The 19,207-nt window shown below is 43.7% G+C and overlaps 2 protein-coding genes across 6 annotated transcripts in view; one reads left to right on the top strand and one right to left on the bottom strand.

Annotated features, from left to right (window-relative positions):
- LOC137524540 (uncharacterized) overlaps positions 1 to 19,207 on the bottom strand; it is a 226,400-nt gene that overhangs the window by 117,258 nt on the left and 89,935 nt on the right. The gene's annotated exons all lie outside the window — the stretch shown is intronic.
- The window catches only part of LOC137524537 (cytochrome P450 2K1-like), a 61,820-nt gene that overhangs the window by 7,391 nt on the left and 35,222 nt on the right, over positions 1 to 19,207 (top strand). The window contains exons 2-5 of the mRNA XM_068244524.1: positions 2,774 to 2,936; positions 5,362 to 5,511; positions 16,005 to 16,165; positions 18,285 to 18,464. Coding sequence (XP_068100625.1) covers positions 2,774 to 2,936; positions 5,362 to 5,511; positions 16,005 to 16,165; positions 18,285 to 18,464 — 654 coding nt within the window. The remainder of the gene's footprint in view (positions 1 to 2,773; positions 2,937 to 5,361; positions 5,512 to 16,004; positions 16,166 to 18,284; positions 18,465 to 19,207) is intronic.

Here is a 19,207-nt window from a genome sequence, read left to right as displayed (position 1 = left end):
GGTGTGAGGTCCTTGGTCTCAACACTCTGGAACTGGTCTAAAGTATAACACAGCAGTGACACAGTAATCCTAAACTTGGGTGTGAGGTCCTTGGGCTCAACACCGTGGAACTGGTCTAGAGTATAACACAGCAATGACACAGTAATCCTAAGATTGGGTGTGAGGTCCTTGGTCTCAACACCCTGGAACTGGTCTAAAGTATAACACAGTAAATAACAAGAGCGTAATCTGGCTAAGTGTGAATTCCCAGGTCCTCCTGGTTCTAACACACTGTAGGATCTGACTGAGGTCTGAGTGCTCACACGTAAGTATTCGCAACGGCAGACAACCAGCAACTGACAAGCAAGATCTATACATACTACAGCGCTCCTCAGCGCCGCCCCCAGCCACTCAGCCAATCAGGAGTTCCGCTGGGATCAGCTGATCATCGTGATCAGCTGATACCTCTCCTGCTGGCATAAAGGTCCTGTCTTCTAGCGCGTGCGTAGCTCTCCATCTGTGTGCACTAGAAGGCTCAGGCAAACCAGACACATGCTGCTGTGCGGAAACCGCCGGTCTGAACGCGGAGACAGCCGCCCCGCCGCCAGACCGCGCGGCGGCATCTCCGCTATTCATTACAGTCCCGTTTGCAGTTTGCTACAAGCCATGTGGGGGACACAGAAAACATGTGGAAGAAGGTGCTCTGGTCGGATGAGACCAAAATGGAACTTTTTGGCCAAAATGCAAAACGCTATGTGTGGCAGAAAAATAACACTGCACATCACTCAGAACACACCATCCCCGACTGTCAAATATGGTGGTGGCAGCATCATGCTCTGGGGTTGCTTCTCTTCAGCAGGGACAGGGAAGCTGGTCAAAGTTGATAGGAAGACGGATTGAGCCAAATACAGGGCAATCTTTTAAGAAAACTTCTTGGAGTCTGCAAAAGACTTAAGACTGGGGCGGAGGTTCACCTTCCAGCAGGACAACGACCCTAAACATAAAGCCAGGGCAACAATGGAATGGTTTAAAACAAAACATATCCATGTGTTAGAATGGCCCAGTCAAAGTCCAGATCTAAATCCAATCGAGAATCTGTGGCAAGATCTGAAAACTGCTGTTCACAAACGCTGTCCATCTAATCTGACTGAGCTGTAGCTGTTTTGAAAAGAAGAATGGGCAAGGATTTCAGTCTCTAGATGTGCAAAGCTGGTAGAGACATACCCTAAAAGACTGGCAGCTGTAATTGCAGCAAAAGGTGGTTCTACAAAGTATTGACTCAGGGGGCTGAATAATTACGCACACCCCACTTTGCAGTTATTGATTTGTAAAACATGTTTGGAATAATGTATGATTTTCGTTCCACTTCTCACATGTACACCACTTTGTATTGGTCTTTCATGTGGAATTCCAATGTTTGTGGCAGTAATGTGACGAAATGTGGAAAACTTCAAGGGAGCCGAATACTTTTGCAAGCCACTGTATATATATATATATATATAGCTATTTTCTCAGTTTTCAGTTTTCAATTATAATTGGGTAAAAGTTGAACATATGTGTGTGGTACATTGGTCAGATTTTTTAAATGTTACATTCAGTTGGAAACATTTATTGCAATTCTTGAACTGAAAAGACATTTTAAAAATTGTATGGTGTGTGGCCACCTTTACGAAGATGCAGGCAGCAGGGATGAAGATGGGAAGCATGGATGGAGCAGCGCTCCAGGACAAGGGATATGTAATCCTTACTCAAATCATGCAGGGAACCTGGGGAGTAGTCAGGGGGGGACCTGGAGGGTCAGGCAGAATGGGGGACCCAGCAGCATTTCGGGGGCCCAAGGGAAATTGCCCCCTTTTCCTGACTGGTAGAGCCATCCCTGCCTAGATGGTATTTTAAATGTGTGCTTTAGTAGGAATCAGACACCTGAAAAAAACTACTAAAATACACAGTATGTGTTTGCTGAAATGCTCTGTTTTCTGACAGATTACTTATGATGCTTGAGGCATGAATTAAAGAGTACCTAAGCTATAATTGACAGATCCTGTCATGGCAGGCTCTGTCTTAATAATGATGGATGGGGGGATTACAAGGTTAAATACTCACCTGTCCTGACATCTTCCCTCCATGCGGGTGACTTCCACTCCGAGTTGGGCCCAGGCTATGGCCATGCCCATCTGCATCACTGTGGCCAGCCCCCAGCTTGAAAGCCGCTGCCTAATTGGTGGCTGCTGAGTTAGAAGTGAGCTGCAGCGACGCAGGCCGATGCTTCTGAAGAGCTTTGGCAGTCTTCGGAGACATGGCCGCGACTGCGCAGCTGAGGAGGGGGCAAATCGACACCTGTGACGTGAAGACGTCAGGACAGGTGAGTATTTAACCTTGCGACCCCCTCATTAAAGGTGTGTACACTCCTTTTGACATTACGTCTCCCATCGGTCACATGTCGGCTATGTAGCTGATGGTGTTTTTTGTTGCTATGCGGGGGAGGGATGACAGAGTGGCACATGCGTGACATCACGTGGTAGGCGGGGAGCGGCACAGACAATGCAATTGGCGGGGGTGAGTTGATCTGCCAGACAGATCGCATACAGGTTGGGGGTGGGGGGGTGCTGTACGCACGCCTGACTATCGGCACAGGCGGTTGTCTTCGCCCATCTTAGTCGGACGTGTGTATGAGCCTTTAAACAGGTTCTGTCAATTTAAGCTTAGGATGCAAAGCCTATGACTATCTAATGAAAATACTCAGGTTGAACTTGATGGACGGATGTCTTTTTTTCAACCAAACTAACTCTTACAGCTTTCTGAGAGATATGGAGAAGTCTTTACTGTCCACTTGGGATTCCACAAAGTGGTGGTGCTTGCCGGCTACAATGCAGTGAAGGATGCTCTTGTCAACCAAGCAGACGATTTTGTAGAAAGACCAGATACACCACTTATCAGATTATTTGGTAACGGAAAAGGTAAACTTCAAATGATGTCTCTGTACGTATAAGGCATGTGGGCCATGATTCAAGAATCACCAGTAAAGTTTATGTGCCCATCCAGCACTCATAAACTTTACTGGTGTTTATTCAAACAACTTAATGGGAGCTGTACAAATTACACAATCCACATTATGCACGCATTGGCCTCAATTCTGGTAGTGATAAAATCCATTTTACCGCATACATAGTAGTTTGCTGCATTCGGTAAAGGCAGTTTGCAATTCTGAATCATTTTAGTCATAAATTACATAATGCAGTAAATTAGGTCATAAAATGTCCATATTTTGTGTTATTTTACCGAAAATTTTAATTCTCATGGAAAATAAGGGGCATTTTAGCAAATAATTTACTGATCAGTTTAAGACCTGCCTGTACCTGGCGGCAAAGTCAGTTTGTGTGCCTTTTGCTTGAACAAGACCACCATGTAACAACACATACAACTCAAATTGCACTAATTTAACATCGCCCAATGTATAATTTAAACAATAAAGGCACACCTGCTATACTGAATACATATACTTTCCATTGGTTGCTACATAATCAAATCCACCCCCCCCCCCCCCCCCCCCCAAAAAAGACAATTAATTGCTATTATTATTTACCACTTGCTTACAGCTGAAATACCGCACTTTTCACAATTTTTACCACATTTTCAGAAAATGACCCATAAATTACAGTTCCGCCACTGCTTGTAAAGTGCTGTTTAGCACGTTGCAGCGCAACGATGGGGGTACGAGTGAAAGTCAAACTGTACAAAGATAAGGGGCTTGATTCACAAAAGCGTGTTAATCCTTATCATGCCTTCGCTATGCTTTGTGTGCGGTTTACCGCTACAAAGGTTTACGCACACTATGACAAATGTTGTCGCGCGTTAACGTTCGCGATCGCGCTTAAGTGCACGTTTGCGCGCACACGCAAACGTTAAGGCACAACAACCTCTGTCATAGCGCGAGTAAACCTTTGCGCACGGTAAACCGCACGCAAAGCATAGCGCGGGCGTGATTAGGATTATCACGCTTTTGTGGATCAAGCACCTTATCTTTGTACAGTTTGACTTTCACTCCTACCTCCATCATTGTGCTGCAACGTGCTAAACAGCACACCCTAACAAGCAGTGGCGTAACTACAATTTGTGAATCAAGCCCAATGTGTGGTCATAGAACAGCTCTTTCTTGGGACAAATTGACCCAAAAAAGAGGGGTTTAACCTCCATGGCTGACTTTCTAGTGATTGCTTGTTAGTACATAGAGTTTTACTGTATTATACTTTATGTATTGAACCTGCTTGTACTGTATGTTTAGTTTCTCCCTCCATCACTGTTGAACTCCTAGGCCCATATGCAATTCACTTTTTCACCTGAGTTTTCTCCTAGGAGATAATTTTTCATTTTCCATTTAAAATAAGTTTCCAGCACTTTTCAACTAAAAAAGTACAAAAAAAGTAGTTGAAAAGTACTAGCAAAATTGTTTTGAGTATTTTCTTCCTTTCTGGTGGCTTAAAAGGCATTTTATTGGCAAGTTTAAAAATATCAACTTGGAGAAAACTAAGGAGGAAAAGTGAATTGCATATGGGCCCTAGTGTCTGCTCGTTGGGATGTATTGTGTATATGTTATAATGCATAGTATTTTGTCTCTGGATCTTACTGGAAGCCAGAGGCATCATTTTTGTCATTCCCTGTCATTGCATAGTCATTGTAGTCTGCTGGTTTGATTTTTTTGCTATAACTCATCTATTTATGCAAACTAGCAAGTAAACCCCATATTTCCTGAACATAATAATTCTTCTGATAGAAGTTGTTTATCTACATATATTAAATATGTATAAATGTTAAATTTCAAGTGAACCTTACATCAATGATTATCCTGTATTTATAGTTATACTTGGGGTTTCCTCCTGCAACGAGAGGCCCATGGAGTCCCGAATCCTCCTCCTTTGTCCATCCATTCTGCTGCTATCTGGCCTGGTAATCATGCCAGCCAAGCTCTTCAGCGCATACGCGCCTCTACCGCGCACCTTCTGTGCAGGCACAGAAAGCTCCCAGGAGTGGGAGCGGGATGGGGGCGTGCACAGCTGAGCCGCGTATGTGCTGAGGGGCATGATTGGCCCTGACTGGCCGGATTACCCGGCTGGATAGCAGCAGAACAGAGCTGCCAGAGAGGACAGTGAGGGACTCCATGGACCTCATGGGGCAGGAGGAGGCCCCAAGTAAGTATAAATACAGAAGAATCGTTGATCTCAGGTACACTTTAAACACAAGATGCCTGAAAGCATTGTTTAAACTTTTGACATGTTATAGAAAACGCTTATGTGAATTTATCCTGAAGCATTATACACACATTTTTTGGAAGTCTTGGTGTTAAACATTAACCTGCTTTACTACATAACCCTGTTTGTATTTCAGGAATAGTATTTAATAATGGGGAATCTTGGAAAACCATGAGAAGGTTCACACTGTCAACCCTCCGAGATTTTGGAATGGGGAAGAAAACAGTGGAAGCCAGAATCCAAGATGAATTAATTTACCTTATAGAACATTTCAAATCTCAGAATGGTAAGATATCCTATACAAAATCATGTGTTTAAAAAAAATAATTTTACTTCGAAGGACACCTTAACTGAGACAGATATGGAGGCTGCCATATTTTTTTACTCTAGCCTTAAACAATACCAGTTGCCTGGATCCTATGCCTCTAACACATATACATATATATATATATATATATATATATATATATAGAGAGAGAGAGAGAGAGAGAGAGAGAGAGAGAGAGAGAGAGAGAGAGAGAGAGAGAGAGACATAGACCATGAACAAACATGCAGATCAGATGTTTCTGATTAAAAGTCGTATTAAACTACAAAAATGTAAATTTTGAAAACCACTGTAATGTGTTTACTAAACTTACATCTATAGGACCATGCCATACAATCCCCTTATTTATAAGGATATACATAGTATAAGTTATATACTGTAAATAGCTCCCCTGGCTCTTAATCTTGCCATTACTGGTGACAGGAAGAGGTTGACAGCTGACACTTAAAGTGGATCCGAGATGAAAAACTAATTATGACAAGTAACTTGTCTATATATCTTATCTAAAGTTTAGATAGTTTACACAGCAAATCTAGCTGCAAACAGCTTCAACATCTTCATGTTTATTTATTCCTGTGATACAATGACAGCGGCCATGTTTTGTTTGTCACATTACAAACAGGCAAGCTGCAACTGCATCTCCAGCCCTCAACTCACTCCCCTCTCCTGCTCCCTCCTCCCCTCTGCCTTTGAAATCTCTAGCTAGTAACCTCCTCCTCCTGCCCAGACTGAGCTCCCATAAGCCATTGCTACAGTGCCAAGGCACTTTGAGCTGTGGGTGAGGCTTGTTTAATTTATAGGGAATTGGCGTATTAAAACAAAACAAAAAAAAGTATTTGGCTTGAGGAATACCCTATAAACTATATGTAAGGAACACAATTATGCAATGAGTAAAAGTTTATCTCGGATCCACTTTAACTATTGTGGGGTGGCTGATAAAACTACTCACTCTCAGCAGCTGCTGCTGAAACATGATCTGTATTGCTCAGAAATTTCCGTAAACTCCAAACACAGTCACATACTAATGGGCATGCTTGTGCAGGGATCTCAGTATAAGTGTAAACTCTGGGAGAAGGGCAGGCAGTACACAGACATTGATGCAGAGAAAAAACGTAAGGGAGAAAATTACATCAGGATTGGCTTCAATCAGAAGCACTGAAGATGGGGAACAGTTTACCTTTTTTATTTTATAAATTCTCAAGAATCAGACTGAATGCATTGCATCACTGTATCCATTGCTCCCCAGATTTTGTGCCTCTCAATGTAACGGCAACACATTTATTGCAGCTCACAATGCACTGCTGCATGCACTTTTAGCTTACAGTGAGTTACTATTGCACTGAAAAAGGCATAAAATCTGAGCAGCGATGTATACCCTGATGCAACTCAATCGATGTAAACCAGCCCTAACTGACACCAGACATGGTGATCACAAATCTTGCTCCCAGCAACATGAGGACTACAAGAAGTAACCATTGTGGTTTTAAATATACTATACATTGATACAGGGGTGTAACAATAGGGCCTGCAAGGGATTCGGGTGCAAGGGGGGTCGTGGGGGGGTGAAGCCTGGTAGGCGGCCCACCCAGGGCCGTTATGAGGGGCAGGAGGGGGGGTAGCGCAGGAAGAGAGGGCAGTGGGCACACAGTGGCAGAGAGGGAGGCCCAACTCCCCCCCCCCCCCTCTTCCTCACCTGGGCACTCCGGGTCCACCCTCCAGAAAGCTGTTAGCAGAGGCAGGATGCGTACTTACTTCCGTGTTCCAAGCGGCGACTGAGCTCTGTGTGTCTCCACCCTCTTGTCTCTAACACCAATAACTCCACTTTCTGTCAGCGGCGTTAGAGACAAGAAGGCGGAGACACATAGAGCTCAGTCACCGTTCAGAACGCGGAGGTAAGTAAGTTCTCTGCCCAAGGGGGAGCCGGGAGTGCTGAAGGGTGTGGGGCCAGTTGAGGGAGGGGGAGAGTTGGACCCCCCCTATCCAGTAGTTTGGTCAGACCACCACACTGTCCACTTCTCCTTTACAGCACCGGCTACAAAACACCAAGTGAAAGAACTAATAAAATATCGTTCCTTGAAAGGTTTGACACCCCAACACCTTCAGAACAGCCTCAATCTAGGTGGACTGACAGATCACAACTTAGGCCTTGAACACATGGTCCTTAAATATAACCACGATGTCTCAGCCGCTTTTGACGCCATAGCTCCCTTAAAGATTAAAAGTTCCGCACCATTACATCACGCTCGCTGGTTTGACAACTCTATAAAGGAACTAAAGAAACAGGGACGCAGACTGGAACGAAGGTGGCGCAAGCATCAGTCTCCTGATGACAAACTTTCCCTAATTGCTCACCTGGAAAAATATCAAACGATGATTAACAAAAAGAAGTCCTTATTCCTGTCTCACGAAATTGCAAATGCAGCCAACAGACCTGCCCAACTCTTCCGCACGGTTGACAGTCTCTGCAATCCATCTTGCAGGAAATCCAGCATCAGACCTTCACAGGAACTGTGCGAGAAATGTGCCCACTTCTTCTCAGACAAAGTCTCCTCCATACGATCTGCCATTCAATTCACAGCCCCAGAAACCCATGCAGAGCCATATAACAGGTGCAAAAATAGCCTACCACCATGGTCTGATTTTAAGGTAATCACTGAAAAAGACATCTTGGATATCCTCTCAAACCTTCGCCAGACTACCTGCGATCTGGACCCTGGCCCCACTAAGTTCATGTTGAGATGCCCTGAACTATTTACACCGGCATTCCACAAAATAGTCAACGGCTCCTTACAAGAAGGGTGGTTTCCCTCTACTCTGAAAGAAGCAATCGTCAGGCCTCTACTCAAGAAACCAGGCACGTGCACAGGGGAGGGCTCTGGGTGCTCAAGCACCCCCCTTTTTGTTACAGACATCATGTGGGCCCTTCTCCCAGACTTTTTCTTTAGCTGCTCAGGCAGGGACTGGCCGGGAGTAAGGAGGAGGAGTTTTCCACCAGCCTGTCTCCCCTTGTTCATTTCACCAGGGTCAGGATCGGTGCACACTTAGCTCTCAGCCTCAGTGTTTGTAGCTGCCAGGCCAGTGCAGAGGAGTTGCAGGGAACTGGCAGAGCTGAATTCCTGCTTCCTCTCCTTCATGCCCCCTCCTATTTCAGCTAGGCTTCTGTAACTCCGCCCCCGATCTCGAGTCTCCAGTTCAGAAGCTGCACAGTGCGTGCATGCACAGCACACTCCACAGAAGGCTGGCTGCTGCAGGGTTGACTGAGCCACGACCAGGGTCCTGCAGGGACACAAGTCACACCACAGTGAGGTGACACAGAGAGAAGAGTGTCTGTAGCTACTACTCTGTCAGGAAATGCAGACGTGTGTGTTTACTACATGGGGAATTATAGTGACATATTGGGGAGGGTAGTGGCTGAACTATTGTGGGCAGTGGCATCACTAAGTCAGTTTATAAACTGCAGCAGTTTTTCCCCAAACCTCTCTCCATCACCACAGAACTTGTAGCTAATATTTGGCAGGAAACTTACCTGTGCCAGCAACACTAGTGAATAAAGAAGATAGGGCAGTGATCAGGCAATCACTTCTTCACAGCTGTCAGTGCACTAGCTGCAGAGAGCAGGGAAGTCCTGGCTGCTGGGAGTGGAGGCTTGGAGGAGCAGAGTGCAAAGGCAGAAGCACTGAAGAGGAGGGAGAGCCTAATCTGATGTCACACAGGTATCAGTCAGACAAGCTGAGACCTTCAGTTCACACACATCAAGGTCCTCTCAGCATTGTATCTTCTTCCCCCTTCCTTTTGAACCTATGCTGAGCCTTAAGGTACATGCACACGTCTGATTTTTCCAAACGACCGGTCAAATCGGGAGTGTGTACAAAGGATCGTCCAGCTGATAAGGCTGATTTTGACAGATCCGCTAAAACCAGCCTTATCAGCCGAACGATCGTTTGTACACATGCACGATTTGACGTCCAAATGACAAGTCCTTTGAAAAAAATCAGACGTGTCTATGTACCTTTATGGTTCCACAAAAGCTGCCTTCATCTGTTACATGTTTTGAATGGAAACATGAGGACTCATTTCCACTTGGGGAAATTTGCAGCATTTCCCTGGACATGATTTCAGACATGGAATTGCGGCCTATTGAATTCAATTGGCTGCTTCCAAATTCTCATGTGGGGAAAAATTAGTGCCAGCTGTATTTTATTTGCATACTGCATCCATCTCCATAGCTGTGGGCAGCACAGTGACATAGTGCATAGCATTCCCGCCTTGCAGCACATGGTCCCCAATTCAAATCCCTAGAACTATCTGCACAGAGTTAATATGTTCTCCCATGTCTACGTGGGTTTCCTCCAGGCGATGTAGTTTCCTCCGGCATCCCAAAAACATACAGATAAGGTAATTGGCTTCTTCCCAAAAATTGGCCCTAGACTGCAATGGGCACAACTATGGACATCTGCAGCGCTTCATGCAGAAGATGTCAGAGTCAATAATAATAATAATAATTCATGCAGTATTCGCTGGCTGTTTATGACAGATGCAGGACCTAGGCGACAACAACATTAAGGAACTTCCAAGAAGCTTTGCATCTGCATGGCAACCGCACCACATAAAAACCTGATGTTATGTAACAGACACACAGCTGCCAGGGAGAGCAACAAGCAGGCCAATCGGCAGATAAGGGAGTGTGGCTACTGGTGACAGGGCTGACAGTGATTGCATTGCAATGCAGCACCTCTGTCACTTGCACTGTGGGAGAGGGCAGGCACCTGACTGTTGACTTTACTACTTGCTAGCACTGTGACGGGGTAGGGGGCAGTCTTATTGGAAGAAGATGCCACTGCAGAGAAAAAGGGGGTGGAGGGCCCTTTTTTAAATTTGAGCACCCCCTACTTAAGGATCCTCTGCACGGCCCTGCAAGAAACCATCCTTAGACCCAGATGCTCTAAACAGCTACAGACCTGTCTCAAACCTCCCCTTTCTGGGAAAAGTTATTGAAAAGGCTGTCTACCTCCAACTTGAAGCCAGGCTCTCCAGAAACAACATCCTTGACCCTCTTCAATCTGGCTTCAGGAAATATCACAGCTGTGAAACAGCCCTCACCCAGATTTGCAATGATCTGCTCATTGCAAGAGACAAGGGTCAATGTTCCATCCTGATTTTGTTCGACCTCTCAGCGGCTTTTGACACAGTCGATCATGAAATCTTGCTCAACAGGCTACAAGAGTACTGTGGCATAGATGGCATTGTTCTCCGGTGGTTCAACTCCTTCCTGGCTGGCAGAACACAAAGGGTAGCCTTAGGGCCCTTCCTCTCCAACCCTGTACCACTAAAATACGGTGTACCTCAGGGCGCAATATTATCCCCTTTACTGTTCACCATATACATGCTGCCACTTGGAGAAATCATACAAAAACATGGCCTGACATATCATTGCTATGCTGATGACACCCAGCTATATTTGTCATTCAAACCTGACATCACAGACCCTACTTCACAAATAAACGCATGCTTAGCTGAGCTTCAGGAGTGGATGAATAATAATTGGCTAAAACTTAATGCTGACAAAACTGAGGTTCTTGTTATCGAGGGCCAGGGCTCAACAGCAAAGCAGCCCCAGTCTCAACCAACACCGCTAAGGATAGGGAGCTCAGACCTGAACAACTCAGACTGTGTGCGCAGCCTGGGAGTACTGATTGATGGGAAATTAAGCTTCAGGAATCAAATCTCAGCTGTTGTGAAACATTCCTTCTTCCACCTAAGGAATATTGCAAGGATTAAACACCTAATTCCTTCAGAGGATCTTCCAACCCTAGTTCATGCCTTCGTCACATCAAGGTTAGACTACTGCAACGTCCTCTACACAGGCCTGCATAAGAAAGACTTACGCCGTCTGCAATTAGTACAGAATGCCGCCGCAAGGCTGTTAACGAGCCAACCCCGCCATTGCCACATAACTCCAACCCTGAGCTCACTCCACTGGCTACCGATAAAATGGAGAATTCTGTTTAAGATTGGCTTACTGACATTCAAATCCTTGCACAATCTGGGCCCTGGATACCTGAAGGACTTGTTGCAACTACATCACACCCCCCACAATCTTAGATCAAAAGGTCGTAACACCTTGGTCACCCCCAGAGTCCACCTCAAAACCTTTGGAGACAGAGCCTTTTGTCATGCTGCCCCTACACTTTGGAACTCCCTGCCACACCCAATCAGGACAGCTCCATCCCTGGAAGTATTTAAGTCTAAACTGAAAACCTACCTCTTCAGTCTGGCATTCATGAACATCTGACTATCTCCTCTGTAACACAACCCAGCCTGCAACCCTGTATTAATCTGAGACACAGCTATGCGCTTTGAGTCCTATGGGAGAAAAGCGCTTTACAAATGTTATTGTATTATTGTATTATGTATGCCCCCTTCCTCTTTGGGGGTACAGGAGGAAGACACAAGGGGGGGGCAGGAGCAGAACACAAGGGGGACAGGAGGAGGCCACAAAGGGGGACAGGAGGAGGCCACAAAAGGGGACAGGAGGAGGATACAAAGGGGACAGGAGGAGGACAGCAAGGGGGGCAGGAGAAGTACACCCAAGGGGACAGGAGGACAAAATAATTGGGGGGAGAACATCTGCAAGATGCCCCTGGCTGCCAAAAGATAAGACAATGTACAAAAGGCATTATTGTGGAAAAATAATTATCATCTTTTATTTAACTTTGAGCAAAAAGTGTCCAGTCCAAAATTATTCTTACCCTTCTCAATAATTAATAGAAAAGCCTATTAAAGCAATCAAACGCTTCCTAAAAGTGCAGACCAGCTTTTTGCATGTCTCCACAGGTATTTTTGCCCATTCATCTTTAACAAAGAGCTCCAAATCTTTCAGGTTGGAGGGTCTTTTTTCCATCACTGTGATCTTTAGCTCCCTCCACAGATTCTCAATTGGATTCAAGTCGGGATTCTGGTTGGGCTACTCCAAAACGTTAATGTTTTTGTCTGCTTACCATTTCTTCACCACTTTTGCTGTGTGTTTTGGGTCATTGTCATGCTGAAATGTCCACTGGTGCTCAAGGCCAAGTTTCTCTGCAGACTGCCTGATGTTGTCATTGAGAATCCTCATGTATTGCTGTTTATTCATGGTGCTGTTTACTGTGATTAGGTTCCCTGTTCCATTGGCTGAAAAACACCCCCAAAGCATTAGGTTCCCACCACCACGTTTGACAGTGGGGATGGTGTTCTTTGGGTTGAAGGCTTCTCCTTTTTTACACAAAATGAAGGAAACATCATTGTGACCAAACAATTCAATTTTTTTTTTCATCTGACCATAACACAGAAGACCAGGGCCCATATGCAATTCACTTTTTCACCTGAGTTTTCTCCTAGGTGATATTTTTAAACTTGTCAATAAAATGCATTTTAAGCCCCCAGAAGGCAAGAATATGGTGAAAATAATGTTAGTAGTACTTTTTACCAACGTTTTAGTACTTTTTTTAGTTGAAAAGTACTGAAAAGATATTTAAAATCAAAGATGAAAAATTATCTCCTGGGAGAAAACTCAGGTGAAAAAGAGAATTGCATATGGCCCCAGAAGTCTTCTTCTTTGTCCAGATGCACAACTAGAGGAAACCTGGTTTGATAAAAGCGTCTAAAAACAGCTTAAAATCGATAAAAGATATGAGGTAGCTTACCTCAATGACAAAATCTCTGTAATATATACAAAAGATTTTTTTATTTTGCACAGACAACGCATTTTGCGGGTCTGTGCCCATTTCTTCAGGCCAATAGCAGTGCCTATAATAATAAAATAAACTCCTCAATATAGCCATATATACATATATCCAAAACAATAGAATAACAAATCTTTACATATCAAACAAACAAATGAGCGTTCATGCTTAAAGGGACACTTAAGTCATCCTAAAAAATGAGTTTTACTCACCTGGGGCTTCCAATAGCCCCCTGCAGCTGTCCGGGGCTCACGCCGTCTCCCTCCGATCCTCCTGTCCCCGCCGGCAGCCACTTCCGGTTTCGGCGACAGGAGCCGACAGGCTGGGAACGCGAGTGATTCTTCGCGTTCCCGGCCACTATAGCGCCCTCTATGCTGCTATAGCATATATTATATACCATATAGCAGCATAGAGGGCGCTATTGTGGCCGGGAACGCTTTTCCTAATTGATATGTAAAGATTTGTTATTCTATTGTTTTGGATATATGCATATATGGCTATATTGAGGAGTTTATTTTATTATTGTAGGCACTGTTGAAGGAACTGGCCTGAGGAAGCAGGCGCAGAGCCGCGAAATGCGTTGCCTGTGCAAAATAAAAAATCTTTTGTATTTCTTAGAGATTTTGTCATTGAGGTAAGCTACCTCATATCTTTTTAAGCTGTTTTTAGACGCTTTTATCAAACCAGGGCGCCTCTTTCCTCCAATTGTGCATAGTATACCCCCGTACTGTTATCCGTCCACGGGGTGGGTACAGACTGCCGGTGGCCTACACCCCGGTGGACACCTGTACCCGTTGTTTTTCCTAAGAGAGTGACCACCTCCAGGTCCTGGTCAGGACCATCCCGAGTGGAGTCGGGTTCATTGTCTCCACCTGCTTCCTGTGGTCGGTTGCAACCCTCTTTTGTGAGTAGTATTCCTATTTATCATCTTCTTCACTTTATGTACTAAACATATTACACTACTGGGCTCCCATTTTTTTGTCTCCTGTGTTTTTCCTGCAGGGTGCTGAGACACCCCGACCACAGCTTCCATTCTTTGTCCAGATGACCATTTGCTAAGGCCACGCAAGCTTACGTGTGTATTATCTGGAGAAGTGACGTCCTCCTTGGTCTGCATCCATGGAACCCAGCAGTGTGCAGTGTCCATTGGATTGTCTGCCTTGAGACATTGCCACCAGCAGAGCCCAGATTCACCAGGATGGCCTTGGTGGTGATCTTTGGATTCTTTTTCACCTCTCTCAGAATCCTCCTGGCCAGCACAGGTGTCACTTTTAGCTTCCGACCACGTCCTGAGATTTTCCACAGTGCGGAACAGCTTGTATTTTTAACAATACTTTGCACTGTAGCCACTGGAACTTGAAAAAATTTAGAAATGGCCTTGTAGCCCTTTCCTGACTTGTGAGTAGCCACAATGCGCAGCCGCAGGTCCTCACTGAGCTCCTTTGTCTTAGAGTGTAGAGAGCTGCTGTTTTTCACATGTTGAGTTGATTAAAACAGCTGTTCCCATTTAATCAGGGTAATTAGGTTGGTTTAGAAGGGCTTGGACTATTTGGAATGGTATAGAACTTTGGATTTTCCCACAGACTGTGACAGTTTGTGAAGGTTTCTTCACTGGCTGCCAATTAACCAGAGGATCCAGTTCAAACTACTAACCCTAACCTACAAAGCTCTCCACAATCTCTCTCCTCGGTACATATCCTCACTAATTTCCAGATACAAACCCAATCGCAATCTCAGATCTGCACACGATCTTCTGTTGTCCTCCTCTAGAATCACATCCTCACATTCACGCTTACAAGATTTTGCACGCGCTTCACCCCTTCTCTGGAATCCACTCCCACAACACATCTGTCACTCGCCAACCTTCTTTACTTTTAAACGCTCTCTAAAAACTCATTTGTTCCGACAAGCATATGTGCTACCTTAAGCCACTTCCCTTTGTCCTAAGACCAAATTGCACTCCTACTAGGTATCCTAAAACACACTGCATTTATATATTTTTTCGTATACTACCCCTCCTCTTGTTTCCCCCCATTCCCTTTAGATTGTAAGCTCGCAAGGGCAGGGCTCCTCCCTCATTTGTGTCTTGGAAATCATTATACATTATATTCGTCATGTTACTTTTATCACTGTCATTACCACTTCTGTATTTTGTATTCTGTATGCTGTATAATTTTTTGTATTTTGTCACTAATTATGTAGCTTGTATATTAGTGTACACCATTGTCTGTATTATGTACCCCATGTTTGTTTCTTACTTTGTACAGCTCCACGGAATATGTTGGCGCTTTATAAATCAATGATAATAATGATGATAATAAAAGGGTTAGGTATGAATAATTTTGGACTGGACACTTTTTGTTTAAATGTAAATAAAAGCTGAGAAATTTTTTTCCCCCACAATAATGCCTCTTGTACATCGTCTTATTATCTTTTGGGAGACCCCTATGTCATTTCCCGTCAAAACATTACTTGCTGGTTGAATAAAAGTAACTTTAAGTCAAAATTTGCCAGGGGTATGAATAATTATGGACAGCACTGTAGACTTGTATGTTCTCTCCAAGTCTCTGTGGATTCCGGTTGGACACTCAAGCTTCCTCCCATATCCCAAACCATACTGGTGGGTTAATCTTCCTCTAAAATTAGCTCTAGACTGCAGTACTACAGTAGACTGCTTACATAAAGAATGATAATAATCCTGGATTCTCTTCTCTTTCATTGAACATGTTTTAGGAAAACCGTTTGACACTGAAATCATAATGAGCAATGCAGTATGTAATGTCATCAGCTCTATTATTTTTGGGAAAAGGTTTGAGTACAATAATCCAGCATTTAAAAAACTCCTGAAAACTATGAGCGATAATGAAAAACTGGGAGGGTCTCCAAAGACTGTTGTAAGTATTACTTCTATAATTTGTATGAACATTAGAATAGACCTGTTCTTGTATATGAAGACATATTGATGATTATATAAACTAATTGCGAAATGTGGATAGATTTCTCTATGTTCACTTCAAACCTTCAATCAGACAAACATAAACCTTAAAGTAGACCTAAACTATTGCACAGGACACAAGGAAAACTGAAAGAAATGTACCCTGTGTGTTTTTAAAGAGAAGAGCCTATCTAATTCCTCATCTTCAAGTAATCACAACTGTAATTTGATCTCTAAGGTATGTCAGCACAGAGGATATTGGCATGGGACATTTCTGGGGATATTGGTATGGAAACATTTTTTTAAAGGTACTGCATTTTTCAGACTATAAGATTTCCTTATTTTCTCACCCAAATTGGGGGGAAAAAGTCACTGCATCTTATAGTCCAAATGCAGGGAGTTCCTGACTTTCGAACGCCTGCCAATACGAACCCCAAACCCGCCGCAATGTCGGGGACTCCCTGTACTGTACCCATGCAGAGATGGAAGCAGGGGGATAAACGGAGGACACAGTGGGACACAAAGGAGCATAGAGGAGGACACAAGTGGGACACAAAGGAGCATAGAGGAGGACACAAGGAGGACAGAGGCAGACACATGGGGACACCGGAGGACACAAGGGGGACAGAGGAGGACACAGGGAGACACAAGAGGTACAAGGGGGCATAATCCATGAGATGCCCCTTCACCATGGATGCACCAGGTTTGGTATATATTTTTCCCCCTGATTTTTGTCCTCTAAACATACACTAAGGGCGTCTTACTGTCCGTAAAATACAGTAAGTATTCATGGTTAATTAAGATTTATAAATACTTTTCTTGTTATTTGCATTTTTATTTCATTTAACCCTTTGTGGAATGGATAAGGGGTACTTTGTACCCCTATACTCATTTCTCCTGGGGAGAGGGCTGGTATCTGGAGGTCTCCTTCCAGACTCCTTTCTGCTCCTCTACCATTGGCACTGCACTCCTGCCATCCTCTTCTGACTTCCGATCACATGTTATTACATGTGATTGGGGCTCAGAAGATAGTGTCAGCGGTGCATCGCCATTTGGTGGTGGATGAGGGGTGATGGAAGAGACTCTTCCATTACCCCTGTTATATCCATGTACCCCTGTTATATGAAGCAGAGCACAGTCACTACCGCTTTCCTGAAAATGAACTGTCATTTGAAATCTTAAAGAGGAACTCCAGTGAAAATAACGTAATGAACAAAAGTGCTTAATTTTTACAATAATAATGTATATTGCGCAAAAGGTGGATCAGCGCAACACCAGGCTGCCTCCGAATGGCCTCCAATCAAAGATGCGCTGAGCCCCCCCCCCCCCCCCCCCCGGGTTCAAGGTGCGTTTGTAGTTTCTGGGCACCTTTTGCGCAATTTTCAATTTTTGATTTTATTTGATTAGCCGCACCCAGGCTATGCATATACATAGGTTAGGATTTAGTTAGTGTTAGGCCCCTCCCATGGAGGATCGACTTCTTCGCAGTGGGAGGGACGGGTACTTAATAAGTTGCATGCAAGCTGTTACAGGAAACTAACATCCTCCAGTGGTAGACAGGTCATGTGTATGCTCGGTGTGTATTATATCCCACAAGTGGGGCTTGCACTCTTTTGCAGGTAGGCACTTGCCTGTTTTTAAGTAGTGCTGTTCATTTCCTTGCTATGTAATAATTATGTATAAATGATTTAGTCAGGGTTTGATAATTGTAAAATCTTTCCTCTGCCTTATTTACATTCTGACATTTATCACATGGCAACATCTTTACTGCTGGCAGGTTATGTCAGTGGAAGGAGATGCTGGTTGCTTTTTTTAGCAGTTGGAAACAGCTGTTATTTCCCATAATGCAACAAGGCTTCCACAATGTGACGTCAGCACCATGGTCCTGACATCACACTGTGGGAGGGGTTTCATCACAATATCAGCCATTACAGAGCCCCATGAAGATCCGTTTGAGAAAAGGAAAACATTTCTTATAGGAAAGGGGTTATCAGCTACCGATTGGGATGAAGTTCAATCCTTGGTTATGGTTTCTCTTTAAGTATAAAGTCCTAATTACAATTCATTTGTCTCCACAGCTGTATAACTATTTCCCTCGCATCATGTCCCTTTTTGGGGCTCACAAGGAACTCATGCAGAACATTAGTGAGCTCAATGAGTTTCTTTCAAAGCGTATCAAGCAACAAAGGCAGGAGTTTAATGCGAATGATATTTCTGGATACATAGATGCGTATCTTCTGAAGCAAGAACAGGATCAGGTAGGTACATCTCTCATGTACTATGTGCTGGATCATTTAGAAACACTACTTTAAAATAACTTTTTAGAGATACAGACCAAACTTCTGAGAAATAAGGCCCTAGTAATATAGTCTTTGCCTATAAATGTTCACCTTTTTCTCTGCTTATTTATATGATACATTTTTCATCACTTTATCATGTTGGAACAAATGCATGTGTTCCCGGTGCTGCCACTTCGGTTATTCTTTGGCTACACCATAAACTGAACACAAGAACATTTTTGCAGAAACGTACTACAGTCAAAAAATCACTGAGATCGCATTTCTTCCATTCTTAACTGAAGCTCTTGACCTCAATCTGCAGGATTTTATCCATTTCACTTTTGCCACTTAATTGGTTGATCAGATACAGATGACACTCGAAAAATTAGAATACCCAACAAAAGTCTATTAATTTCAGTGATTCAACTTAAAAGGTGAAACGAATATATGAAATAGACTCATTACATGAAAAGCGAGATATTTCAAGCCTTTACTTGTTGTAATTTTGATGATTACAGCTTACAGCTTATGAAAACCCTAAAACCAAAAGACTATTAGAATATTCTGAAAATGTTCAATATTCTAGTGTCAGACTCTCATCCGCTAATTAATCCAAAACACCTGCAAAGGGTTCCTATTTAATATATTAGTTTCACTTTTTAAGTTAAAATAAATTGACTTTTGCACAATATTCTAATTTTTCGAGTTTCACCTGTGGTTGC

The sequence above is a fragment of the Hyperolius riggenbachi genome, chromosome 7 (genome assembly GCF_040937935.1).
Source record: "Hyperolius riggenbachi isolate aHypRig1 chromosome 7, aHypRig1.pri, whole genome shotgun sequence".
Lineage (NCBI taxonomy): Eukaryota > Metazoa > Chordata > Amphibia > Anura > Hyperoliidae > Hyperolius > Hyperolius riggenbachi.
The sequence above is the reverse complement of the archived record's forward strand: the minus strand, read 5'-3'. Positions and strand labels throughout refer to the sequence as shown.